Source organism: Triturus cristatus, chromosome 1_2 (assembly GCF_964204655.1).
Source record: "Triturus cristatus chromosome 1_2, aTriCri1.1, whole genome shotgun sequence".
In the NCBI taxonomy this organism is placed as follows: domain Eukaryota; kingdom Metazoa; phylum Chordata; class Amphibia; order Caudata; family Salamandridae; genus Triturus; species Triturus cristatus.
The window spans coordinates 1079035248-1079047875 of NC_140580.1; the positions used below are offsets into that span (position 1 = coordinate 1079035248).

Here is a 12628-nt window from a genome sequence, read left to right on the forward strand (position 1 = left end):
TATATAAAACATGTGTAATTTTCAGAAAAACACACATTCACTGGATGATGTCATCAGTGATGTCATTTGAGATGTCATCAGTGATGTCATGAGTGATGTCACTGACCATGTCATGAGTGATGTAATATGTGACGTCATCAGCAGTGTATTGCGGGCGCGCGAGTTATAGTTGGCTGAACTAACTATAACGGGGGAATTTCAATGATTTGTACGAGTGAAAAGTCCAGCTAACTATAACGCCCCTGAAACCTATGGTTTTTTCAGTGAATTTCTAAGGTTTTTTAAATGCTAATTCCTAACTATAACTTGCCTGAAACCTATGGTTTTTTCAGTGAATATACATATATATATCTCCCAAACCACTTGCACTTTACGCGAGCGCACACTCCTCCCAGAGTAAATTATTACCACAAAGTCATGGATCCAGGTGCTTGGAAAGGATCTTTATTTTCAAGCCGCAAAACCCAACGCGTTTCGGCGTACAAAGCCTTGACCCGTGATCAAGGCGTTACGCCGAAACGCGCTGGGTTTTGCGGCTTGAAAATAAAGATCCTTTCCACGCACCTGGATCCATGACTTCGTGGTGGTAATTTACTCTGGGAAGAGTGTGCGCGCACGTTAAGTGCAAGTGGTTTGGAGTTTATACGAGGTTTCCTCGAACGTCGGCGTGCACCGCTGTGCCCCGGCTGACAAAACGAGGTGGTGGCAAGGTATGTATGTGTATGTTTATGTATATATATGTATGTATGTGTATGTGTATATATATATATCTGTTTTGCAACGTGATAGATAAAATTAGTCGAAAGGTGACAGATTGCAGAACACATAGAACACTCGGAGAGTACAGATAGAAGGTAGGTATTAGAGTTGGAATGAGAAATGTGAGGGTGGTTTTAATTATTGAGAAGTGCTCAAAAGGAAAGTTTAGTGTTTTGTGAGTTGAGGAGCCTTCGTTTTTCATTAATTTGAGTTGTAAGTAGTTGTCTACTTAAGTAGTTTTTTTTTGCACATATCCTCCACTGGATAACTTAAGGCTTTGTGTAGGTAGGTAGTTTAGCTTTTAAGTGCTTTGAAAGCTAGATAGGGGAGTTTGAACCTTGACTCACGTTTTAGCCAGTGGAGATCTTTTAGCGCCTGTTATGTGTCCAAAGTTCTTGAAGCCGGAGGCAAGTTGCGTGACATTTGAGTTTCAGATTGACTAGGTAGTGCTTAGATGACTGGCTCAATATGGTGTTTTCGTAATAGTTGGTGCATTTTTAGGTCTCGGCTAGCGAAGGCTGCGCTTGCGCAGTCTCGCTCGCGAGATTTAATGACTTGGAGAAGAGGGGCTTGAACCTGCCCCTCTTCTCCCCTGTTCTCCATTGGCTGGCCTCTTGAATGCTGGCCAGCCATTGGAGAAGAGGTCAGTCGTTCTGATTAGGCCCCGTCCTTTTCGGATCGGGGGGCGTGTTTTTTGCAAGAAGTCTCATTCTCTCCTCCAGCCAATGGCTGGAGGAGAGAAAAGACAAACACGCCCCCGAATCCGAAAATGCCGCTGCCTTTCTCCGAGGCATTTCTGCTCTGCCTCGGAGAAAGGCGGTGGTGTCTTCCGGTGCCCTCGGCTTGTTAGGTGAAAAGCGGGGTCTAGCGACAGCAATCGGTTCTTTTTTCAGTGAACAGCGACTGGCGAATGCTGTGCGATTCTGCAGTCACTTTAGGAGGGATCGTGCATTCAGGCACTGGGCGAGTCACAGAGGGGTGGACACAGCAGGCACTTATGTTAAGGAGCAGCCTTGAGCTAAATAGTGATCGCATTCAAACCATGTTGGGAGAAAACTAGACATTTTACACGAGAATTGAGGTTTCGAGCGAGTGACTCATGCCAACGGAACATGCCAAGAGCTGTGTCAATACTCTTAAAATGAGTATGTCACCCTGAAGCTCGAAGCAAGCGCGACCGCCTGCCTGCCTGACAGACTGCGGAACCATCTGGCACCAGTGACTCTTAAGTGGCCTACCCTTCACTCCTTCAGTTTCAATCTCATGCGTAGGCGCAGCAACTACAGCACGTGAAGAGCAGAACTCCCGTCCTCGCGTACGCACACCTACACTACCACACAGGACACACAGCTCACACGTTTTCACCACAGCATCCCGAAGGGATTCGGAGTCAGGCAAAGGAAGCTGTAAACAAGCCACGACAACGCAATGCGAAAACAAGGCCGGCTACAGAGTACATTACCACAGCAGCATTTCTGTCGGGTGATCTTGAAGCTAGGAATCTCTCCTTGCCTTTCCGCGTTTAACAGGTCTCAAGAAATAGAATCTGTCAAGCCACGGTGCGAGTTGATATAAATTATGAGAAGTCACATCGCAGTGAAAACGTATAACGATATCGACCCCCTTCTACGTCGGAGTGAAACAGGGCACAGACACGAACTGCCAAACCCTCCTGACAGTGCTTCAAACAGGCACGCACTGTTGGGCACTGAGGACCCGCTCTTCTTTTAAAGAGCTTTCTGCTATCCATAAACGAGCACCGGCGTTAGTATTCTATTCGCACGTTAATAGTCCCATTTAAAACAGTGCACCAGGATGCGCAACCCAGGCAAGTAACAGAATGATGTATTATTGAAACTGAGTAATTTTTGCACAAGAATACAATAGATTAAGTAACTACGGTATTTCTTAGATTTATAAACGAGTTGTTCTAGCTGTTAAAGGTATAGAAAACTTTTCGGCAGGTGTTGAATTTCGCTAGATGAGTGGTGAGCCAGGGAGCCCGAATCGTCCAGTATGGAGTGGCTTCTGTTGGTGTACCGGCTCACGAGTTGCTGGGAGACGAAGAATGTTCACTTCCGGAACAGTAGGCGTGCTTTTCCGGAGTTACAGAAGTAGTGGGCGGTTTCTTCCGGGCTGGGTTGGTCATCTTTACAGGGGCGGGTCATTCTTCAACCAATTGCACGATTTTAAGGAAAGTACAGTCACCTTGAACCTCCCACTACCGTCTCGTAGTCTGTCAATTGGTATAAAACTACTTTTTCTATCACTCCTTCTCGCCTGCACATATTAAAGGTGGTTGGAATCGAAAGAGAAGTGAAGGCAACAGGATTTGTAATAACCTTTCTCTGGAGGTGGAAGGTAAGGTTCTGAAATGGACTTGCCTCATTCTGGAGTATTATGTATGGATATCTCGGTCTTTCTTTTGTAGCTGGAGTATGTATGGAGAGCTCTGTCTCTCTTGTGTAGCACACCCTTCTTTGGGACTCTCATTCACCAATGTGTAGTACCTCCTTAACAGTGCCCGTCCTTAGTACGTCCTTTCCAGCACCTTTCCTTGTGAGTACCACTACCGTCTCCCTCAATCCATCCCCACCTTCAGCTCTCCAGCGCCCACTTTCAACACCTGTGATTCTGGGTGCTGAATCACTTAATCTCCCCGTGCCTACTAAAAAAACAAGCATTTACAATGCAACGGTCTCGGCATTGTTAAAGTTAGAGCTATTGGCATTGCTCATGACAATGCCGTTTCTTTAAATGTTTTAAAAACAAAAACATAAATAAAAATGTCATGAGCAATGGCAATAGCTCTAACTTTACCAATGCCGAGACCATTGCATTGTAAATGCTTGTTCTTATTGTAATAAACTAAAAGGCCTACTTATCTATGGGGTTTCCATGTTATGAATTATCACGCTTGAGAGGAGTTGGTCTTGCCCTCCAGGAGCTTGCAGGTGTGGGCTCACCTTTTCGACAGCATGAGAGGTAAGATTTAATACGGTATCAGTGCATAACCTAATCACTTTTGCTTAGAGACACATCTATATTAGCACTATTAGGGACATTTAGAATCCAGCCTGTCTTCATTTTGCATTGTAGTGGCTTTAAATGCTTAGTGAGTAATTGTGATAACATTTATTTTTTTTGTAGAAATGCCCAACGTTTTGTTAATGGCTTGAATTTCTGGTGCCACAGCTGCAGCAGGTTGTAGTGGTGATGTCTGTTTTAAAGTGCTTGTTTGTTAGTTAAGTGCTGCGTCAACAAATGAACGATGGAATGCCGAATAAATCAAACATTCACCCCCAGTCAAGAGATCTGGTTTGAATCCATCATTCTTTTGCTCACTACGCCACCCCAGTTTGGACCCAGCCATATGCAGATTAGTCTTGACCCTGCTCCTCATGGGAAAAGTCCAGTCCCTAGACCAGAAACAAGCATTGTGGGGCCGGTTTCGGGGTATCACCCTTTAACAGGTAGTCTAGCTTGAATTCAGTGGCACAGAGAGCGCTTGTAGGGAGGACCCAGCTCGAGTTGTTTCAAATAATGGTATCCACTCATCACTGGTCTACAATCTTCTGAACTTTATCTTCTGTTGTTGCCTGCATTAACCTGTAATTGCTTCAACAGTGGCCTTGATTAGAAAAAAAGTTGCACAGAAGTTCTGATTGCATTAAATAAATCAGTTGTGCATGTTTCTGTTGTTTTCAAGACAGTATCTAAACACCAGGGAAATAAATATATTGTGTTAGAATACCTGCTCACACTGTCTCGGAAAGTATGTCCAAGATCATTTGAGGAAGCCTGGGAAATTTGGTGAGGAGGTATTTATAGGGTTACTCAGAATGATCTTTCTTTTTTTGGGCTCAGACTGACCTTACAAATGATTGTAATTCTGTTTTACATTTGTAGGCATGTAGAGTATAGGGTCTGCAGGTCAGTTTTGGATGTTTTATTTAATTTGTTTATGTTCTATATGACTTTGTATGATATGTGGCCAGTTTTAGGTGCAATTTAGGAACAGGTTGGTGCCATCTGCATTTTACAGCAAGGGCTTTGAAAACGTAGGACTGTTGATCCATTGGTCAAACCGTGAAAAGATTAAGCTTTGGATTTTCCATAATAGGGTGTTTGGGTCCTTTACAACGCCTGTTTTGGAAGGTTTCACTTTGTGAGAATGTTCAGAACATTCTTTCCTCGATTATCTTGTGAACATACATGTGAAAATGCATGAAGGGAAGTGTCCTGAATTGTATGTTTTGCAACATAGGATGGCGATTATGGTCTGGTCTGATCTGCTTAAATGGCAGAGGCTGTAAATCCTTTCTGCCTTACAGTTTTTGTATTCTTTGTAATTTAATGATTAGCTTCTTTGAGACTACTAAACTGAGATTATGAATTCATGTAAAGGATATGAATGTAGTGTAAGAGAATTTCATGTGAACATTATCTACTGGCGGTCGCCAGTAGATAGTTATAGTTAGGACCGTGTTTCCATAGGAAATCCGCAATATTCTATTTGGAATAACTTTGGCGCCGGTCGACGAATCCTCGCGAAATTTTCAAAACTAATGGGGCGCTACGCTCCGCTCCTACCCTGAAAGTCTCGGGGGGATTCGTCAAGCGGGGGCTGAGAAAAAAGGGGGGTCCCAAAACGCGTTTTCCCCATGCATTTTTCCATAGGACCTTTAGACACAGCTACAGCCCGAACGGCTGAACAGAATTACTTGAAATTTGGCAGAGAGTTAGTCCTCAGGTCAAGGATGTGCCTTTTGTAGGTCTGGTGTAAATCTGTTCAGTAGGTCCTGAGAAAATAGCATTTAAATCAATATATATATCTATAAGCGCGCTCCGTGCGCTTACCGTAAGCTTACCGTACGCGTACGGTGCCGTGCACGAGCTCAATTCTGATTGGTGGTTACATGACTGTAAACATTCGAATCGGTCGAAATCAGGAAGTGTCGGCCGCCATTTTCTGTCTCTCGCACTGAGAAACAAAGGTGGGGAACGTGAAACGGGGGCAACGAAGAGAGTTGCAGACCCCCTAGTGTTTGTCAGGGGGTCCAAGAAGGACCCAAAAGTACGAAAAATAAATTTAATAATTTTTTTAAAAAATCGCGGGGTATGCGTACGGTAAGCTTACCGTACGCGCACGGCAAAAAAAATAAAAATAAATAAATAAAGAAGTAACAATCACATTTATTAAATAAATTAAAGGACCCACAAGGGAGAAAAAAACAAATGTTACTGCGTAAAAAAAGGCGAGGCGCGCACGGCATGGACTGCGCAACGTGGGCGCTCGGTGCGCGAAGCGCACCGCGCGCGCAGGGTGTGCGCATAGTGAAAATCCAGAATAAAAAATAAATACATAACTTATCATTTACAAAACCTTGCAAATTCACTTAAAAAACCATAGGTTTCACACATGTTATAGTTAGCTGTACATTTCACTCGTAAAAAACCAATGAAATTCCACGTTATAGTTAGATCAGGTAACTATAACTTGCGCGACCGCAATCCACAATGTGTAATTTCAGATGTCATCATTGATGTCATGAGTGATGTCACTGACCATGTCATGAGTGATGTACTATGTGACGTCATCAGCAGTTTATTGTGGGCGCGCAAGTTATAGTTACCTGATCTAACTATAACGTGGAATTACATTGGTTTTTTACGAGTGAAATGTACAGCTAACTATAACATGTGTGAAACCTATGGTTTTTTAAGTGAATTTGCAAGGTTTTGTAAATGATAATTCCTAACTATAACGTGTGTGAAACCTATGGTTTTTTCAGTGAATATGGATATAAATAAGGCCTTTTTGATCTGGTTAACTAGGTCTTCGAAAAAGAGCTGATAGTAAGAAATAACACAGTAATGCTACTCTTTGGAGTGTGGTGCGATGTAAACTGATCTTAGTTTTGTCTATTTCAGACAGTTCAGGATGAGGTATCTGATCGACATTTATTCCCTTGTTTAGTTAACACTTGCCAATTCTTGGTACTGTATACTGTTATTTTTGTGGCAGGAGATGGTGAATTTATGATGATCTCTAATTGGGCTCCTGTTTGTAAAAGCTTCCATTCAATTGTGGGATTGTGTGCAAGCCGCTTGAATAAACTACTTAAGTTCTTCTATGCCTCAGGAAAGCACACACCCTACCCTCACTTGTTTCTCCATGCAGTCAATTATATATTTTAAAATTGATCTCCATAAACTAATCGGCATCTTTTATATTTACCCGAATTTTGGAATTGACTCTTAAGAAATGGTAAATATTGAATAGTTATTTGTAAGCCTTAGCAAGAGTACTCTTGGAATACTAAAGCTCAGAAAGGCTCACACAATTGTATATTACCTAGCTTTTAAAACGTATACATCAATATGTAATCCTATTTATTAACCATATTGTTTTCTCCCTTCTTTATTCCAGAAGCTATTTAGAAGGCAGTCTTTTGGCCAATGGTGCATTACTAGGGGCTGATGAATTGGACAGATGCTTTCCACATCGGAGAATTGGAATTTTTATAGGCACCTGGAATATGCAGGGCAACAAGGTGATGTGAATGGTACCTTTCTGATTTTATTAGCCGTATTTGTGTACTGAACCAAAATACACTGTTTTTCAGAGAAGGTAGTAAATTCCCAAACCCCTTTGAAAATGTCATTCTTTTAATTTAAAATGTCTGAATTTATGCTTTTTGAACTTGTATATCAGAACATTTTCTTTAAAATTAGCAAGTATTTAAATCACATAGAGTGATCAAGCCTGCTGCTTAAGCTCTTGATTGTGCAGGCCCTGTAACATTTGGTGGGAGCTGGGTGAAATGCTTTAGAAGTGCACACATATTAGTAATGACCTGTTGAAAGTAATATTTGTTGCCCATTTAAACTTAGAGGAGATCGTTCTGGTTGACCGTGTACTGCAATATTTATAGTTTTATGTGGGGATTTAAATTTCAGGTTTGTATTGGACATTTCAGAGTAGTTTACATTGGAAAAAATAGCAATTTTAGTTGACCATCAATTGATTTTATATCAGGGAATATCATTTTTAGATCAGCAGGTGGTGTACCATACACAACCAATTTCCAAGACAGAAGTAACAAATGTACAATATCCATGAGAGGAGAAAGTCTGACAGAAGTATTGCCAGGAACAAGGTCACTATTGGAGGTAACTTTAGAACAGTAGAGGTTTCGTTTTTTTTATATCTCAAGAGTTACAAATTTGTGAAGTGGTTCTTTGTTTCATTAACCAGGAGCGTAGATTCAGAACTTCATAGAGGGTGGCTACTTACTGAGGTGGCTAATGTTTGACCAGGTATTGAAGGGATACCAAGGTGCATGGCCTTGTGCATGATGCATCCCATTTTAAATATTCTTCAAGCTTCAGTAGGCACCCAACTGAGAGTCATGAGGTCTGTGTTTGATTCATCATAGTGTTTCACCCTTGCGACCAATCTACCCTCATTCTGAGGTGCCAGATGCAACTAAGGTATGTCTGTTAAAAGCCATTCCCATAGAGGAGCCTGTGTCTTGTTTAGAGATAATGCCATATTTTAAAGTCCAGGTCCAGTATAAAGCGTTTGGCTATGTGAAGTAATTTTCATTGGCACTGCACGCTCTTTCTTATGGTGTTAATGTGTATGAGGGGGCTTTGATTTCTTTGTTGTGAAGTTGAGTGATTTTGTGAATTCCTGATATGTATTTATATGGTATTTCTGTAGAGCACAGGCAGTGGAAAACTGTACATGGTTAAAGACAAGGCAGTTGCATGCATTGAAGGAAATCAGACAAGACTGCATGTTGATCAAGCCCTTTGGTGGGAGATGAATAAGTCTTCAGGTGGTTTATTTCTAGGTGTCCAAGACTTCTAGAATCTTCCCCAGAACAAGTATTTCTTGTGTAGAGAACTTTTTGGTGTGACTGCTTATCATCTGCATAGTGATGATTTGAAGTATTTGTGTGCTTGAGAAGTGAAATAATTTATTATCGGTTCCATATACTGTTTAAAAAGAGTCCGAGATGGATCTTGATGTAAGGTCATTTATTTTGTTGTTTATATATAATAAGCCTTTGTACCACTGCCCATTGTCTTGACACTTGCATCATTTAAATGCCTCCCGATCTTATTCCCTACGTCTTTCCATGGCAGGTACACCCCCTCTCCTGCAACTCGCTGTTTCAGACCGTGTAAACATATAATTCACACATACCCTTCCCCTTCCATATAGGGTCTCCCCTACCTTTGGCTGGGTTTTCGGTAGTAAACATCAATACACACACCTATATGTTGTGCACAGCACACATCATAGCCCATGTAATGCCTTACTCTTCATAAGAGATTCCCAGAGGAACCCCAGTTGACCATAATCTGATTAGACCCTGTGGTTCTCCTGTTGGACTTGAGAAGGGGTTTCACTCGCAGTTAAAAGCTTTCCAATGTTTGTTACTCATGTTCACTGAACCTAAGCATTCTTATTCTGTTGTCTGGACACTACAAATCACGTAGCACCTTGTATTCCAGAAACACAGATCACTACTCATCTCCTGTGATTAGAGTCATTATGACCTCCCTGCACCACTACATCCTCTCATAGTTGACAGCAGAACATTTGCATTAGATTGTACCCCACCAATATAGAGCAGATTTAGCCTAATGGACGCATCCTAAGGAATAGTTGTCCCACAGTGCCACAGCTGGGTAGGCTGACCCAAAGGTCTTCCTCTACTAAGTGCTTTGTATCCATATGTGAATGTTATGACTGGTATGCTTATGGAACCGATCTGTTTATTAAGAGATATGCCGGAGAGCGCGGGATGACAGTGCTGACAGCCTTATCCATACCGTCTTGGACTGCATCCCAGAAGCGCTCTAACTTGGGGCTGTGCCATAGCAAATGGACTAGAGAGCCTGTCTGGCCGCATCCCCTCCAGCATTTCTCTGAGTGGTTCTTGTCCCAGGGGTGTATGCGCACAGGGGTAAAGTACCAGTAAGATAACACTTGATATGTATATTCAGCCCCTGCTGTGTTGTGCGCTGTGTGGCCCCCTCTGAAGTACATTTCCTCCCACTCCTTCTCCGTGAACACCCGCCTCGTCTGTCCCTTAGTGCAGCCCCCTCCTGTGGTTTGGGATAGCATCACATATAGTTCAGATATAAGATGTTTGTCATCTTGCCTGTGCACCAGCCATTTCTCAAAGACTGTTAAATTTCGGGCTGTCGTCGCTTGGTATGTGAGACCCGTGACGCAGCTGAAGGTAGTGGAACTTATCCGAATGGTGGAGATTGTAATCTTGCTTCAGTTGGTCAAAGGGGATCAAACCGTCTGGATCGAATAGGGACCCTATGCGCATGCAGCCCTGTTCTCGCCATCTATCGAATACTGCTGAATTGCACCCCGGAGGAAAATCAGGGTTCCCTGTTATTGGGGTCATTGGGGAGGGGAAAGACGTCCGGCCCCTGGAGCATGCCACCCTATACCATGTTTTCATTATGTGCGATGTTACTGGCGAGGTGTACAGACCCCATGCCCTATATTTGCATGGGAGCCAGACCTCCCTCCATATGTTGACCCCCGCGACCGTCTGGTCCATAAAGGACCAAGACTTTTCTGACAAAGACAGTTCCATTCCAGTATATAATGGAGGTGTGCTGCCTGCAAGTATCTGTGTATCAGGGGGAGACCCACCCGTCCCCGCCGCCTGGGACGATTCATCTGAGTGAGGGCAATGGGGCCTTACTTCCTCTCCAAACAACTTTGTTGATGGCCACCTGCAAAGAACAGACTATTTTCGGGGGGAGGGGGGTGGGGGGGGGGGGGAGAGAAAGGAAGGTTTGGAAAAAATAGAGGATGTGTGGTAAGGTCATTTTTACTGCCGCCACCCTTCCAAACCAGGCCGGTCCCAATCGGCCCCAGCTGCTCAGAGCCTGCGTCGTCTGTGCCACGAAGGCCATATAATTCAAAGTCAAAGTCGTAGTTATGCTGGGGGGTAACGATATGCGCAGGTACGTTATGGATTGCTCTGCCCATGGCACTGGGAGCGTTCCTTCTAATTGGCTTTTCTGTTCAGGGTTCACAGATAGGTTTAAGATCTGAGATTTACCTAGATTCACTTTGAATCCTGAAACTTCCCCGAATCGATCTAGCTCTGTTAACAGGGCCGGGAGAGATGCCCGCAGGTTCGTCAGTGAAAGAATCACGTTGTCTGCATATAGGCTGATGGTGTAGGTGTCTGCTCCAAACTTAATACCATTAATCTGGGGATTGTTAATTTTTGCGTGAACGGCTCCATATATAGCGCAAAGATGAGTGGGGACAGGGGGCACCCTTGTCAGGTGCCACGCGCAATGGGGAACCAATGCAAGGACTCACCATTGACAAAGGCTCTCAGTACACGATATATACTGCTTACCCATTTAATGAAACCCTCCCCAAATCCAAAATGTCGGAGCGTGTCAAAGAGGTAAGACCATTTCACTCGATCAAACACCTTTTTGGCGTCAACGGAGAGAAACACCGCCTCCTTGTGGGATCTATATATGAAGTCCATATGGTGCAGGAGTCTCGCCGTGTTGTCGCCCCCTTGCCGGGTGGGAATACAGCCCGATTGGCCAGGGTCTATCAGACCCGTCATCAGCGGATGCAACCGAGCCACTAGTATTCTGGCAAAAACCTTTTGTGTCTAAATTCAGCAAAGAAATGGGACGGTACGAGCCACAGTCAGTCGGGTCTTTCATTGGTTTGAGTATAACTGACATCGAAGCTTCCAGCATCGAGTCAGTTAGTGAGCCCGTCTCCAGGAAGGAATTAAATACCTGCGTCAGTATTGGCGCCAATTCTGGGCAGAACAGCCTGTAAAATTGCACCGTGAACCCGTCAGGACCCCGGGCTTTGTGCACTTGGAGGTGTGCGATGGCCGTGATCACCGCCTCGATGCGAATTGGTTGGTCTAGCTGCTCTGCTGTATTTGCCGGCAGTCTGGTGACAGGTATGTCTTTCAGGTATGTACAGGTGTAAGCCTGAGTGGCATCCTCTTCCGAGTATAGGGTCTGTTAAAAATTGTGAATCACATCTGCTGTTTCATGGTCAATATGCACTAAGTCTTCAGAAGTAGATTTTATGGCCTGCGTCTTTGCTCTAAGCCTTTGTGCCGACATTTTCCTGCATTTGTCGCTGCTTAAGAAGAATTTGTGACGAAGCCTCAGGAGTGATACTCTTTTCTTCTCTAATTCCCTCCATATCCTAGGCGGACCAAACGCTTATGTGTCGGTTCCAGCTCCCTTACTTCCTGCTCTAATGTCTGCCTTTTCTCCCGGCAAACTTTGTTTTTGCCCGCCGAGATCGCAATGCATTCTCCCCTAACCACTGACTTTAGGGCTTCCTATATAGTAGCCAAGGACGTCGCCCCCGTGTCTGCTCTTCTTTTGGATTGTAAGAGGCTGTCCCTTAGATGCCAGCGTGTAGGGTGCGGAGAATGCGTGCACCGTTGTAATGAAACTGTGATCATGGCATGGTCGGAGAGAGAGCGAGGTTCTATAGTGGGGTCAGAGAGATTTGAAGCTAGCGATGCCGAAGCTAGGAAGTGATCTATTTGCGCGTACATCTTATGCGCTTCCGAATAGTATGTGTAGTCTTGTGTGTCAGGGTGGTGACTACGCCAGATATCTGTAAAGCCATGGTCAGGAGCCATCGCTTGCCTTCCACTGAGTAGGTCCCTGACTGACCCCAGCGTTTCCCTGAGCGGTCTAGGTTTGCGTCCATGACTAGATTGAGGTCTCCATCCACCAAAATAGCTGTTTCAGCGAACGCCATCGTCTCTACAAGGGCTTTATTTATGAACTGCTTCTGGTGTGTGTTCGGGGT

At 43.9% G+C, this 12628-nt stretch overlaps 1 protein-coding gene across 5 annotated transcripts in view; it reads left to right on the forward strand.

Annotated features, from left to right (window-relative positions):
• INPP5E (inositol polyphosphate-5-phosphatase E) overlaps positions 1-12628 on the forward strand; it is a 303275-nt gene that overhangs the window by 40703 nt on the left and 249944 nt on the right. For all 5 annotated transcript variants that reach the window (XM_085613085.1, XM_085613094.1, XM_085613065.1 and 2 more), the window contains exon 3: positions 7193-7316. In XM_085613085.1, coding sequence (XP_085469211.1) covers positions 7193-7316 — 124 coding nt within the window. The remainder of the gene's footprint in view (positions 1-7192; positions 7317-12628) is intronic.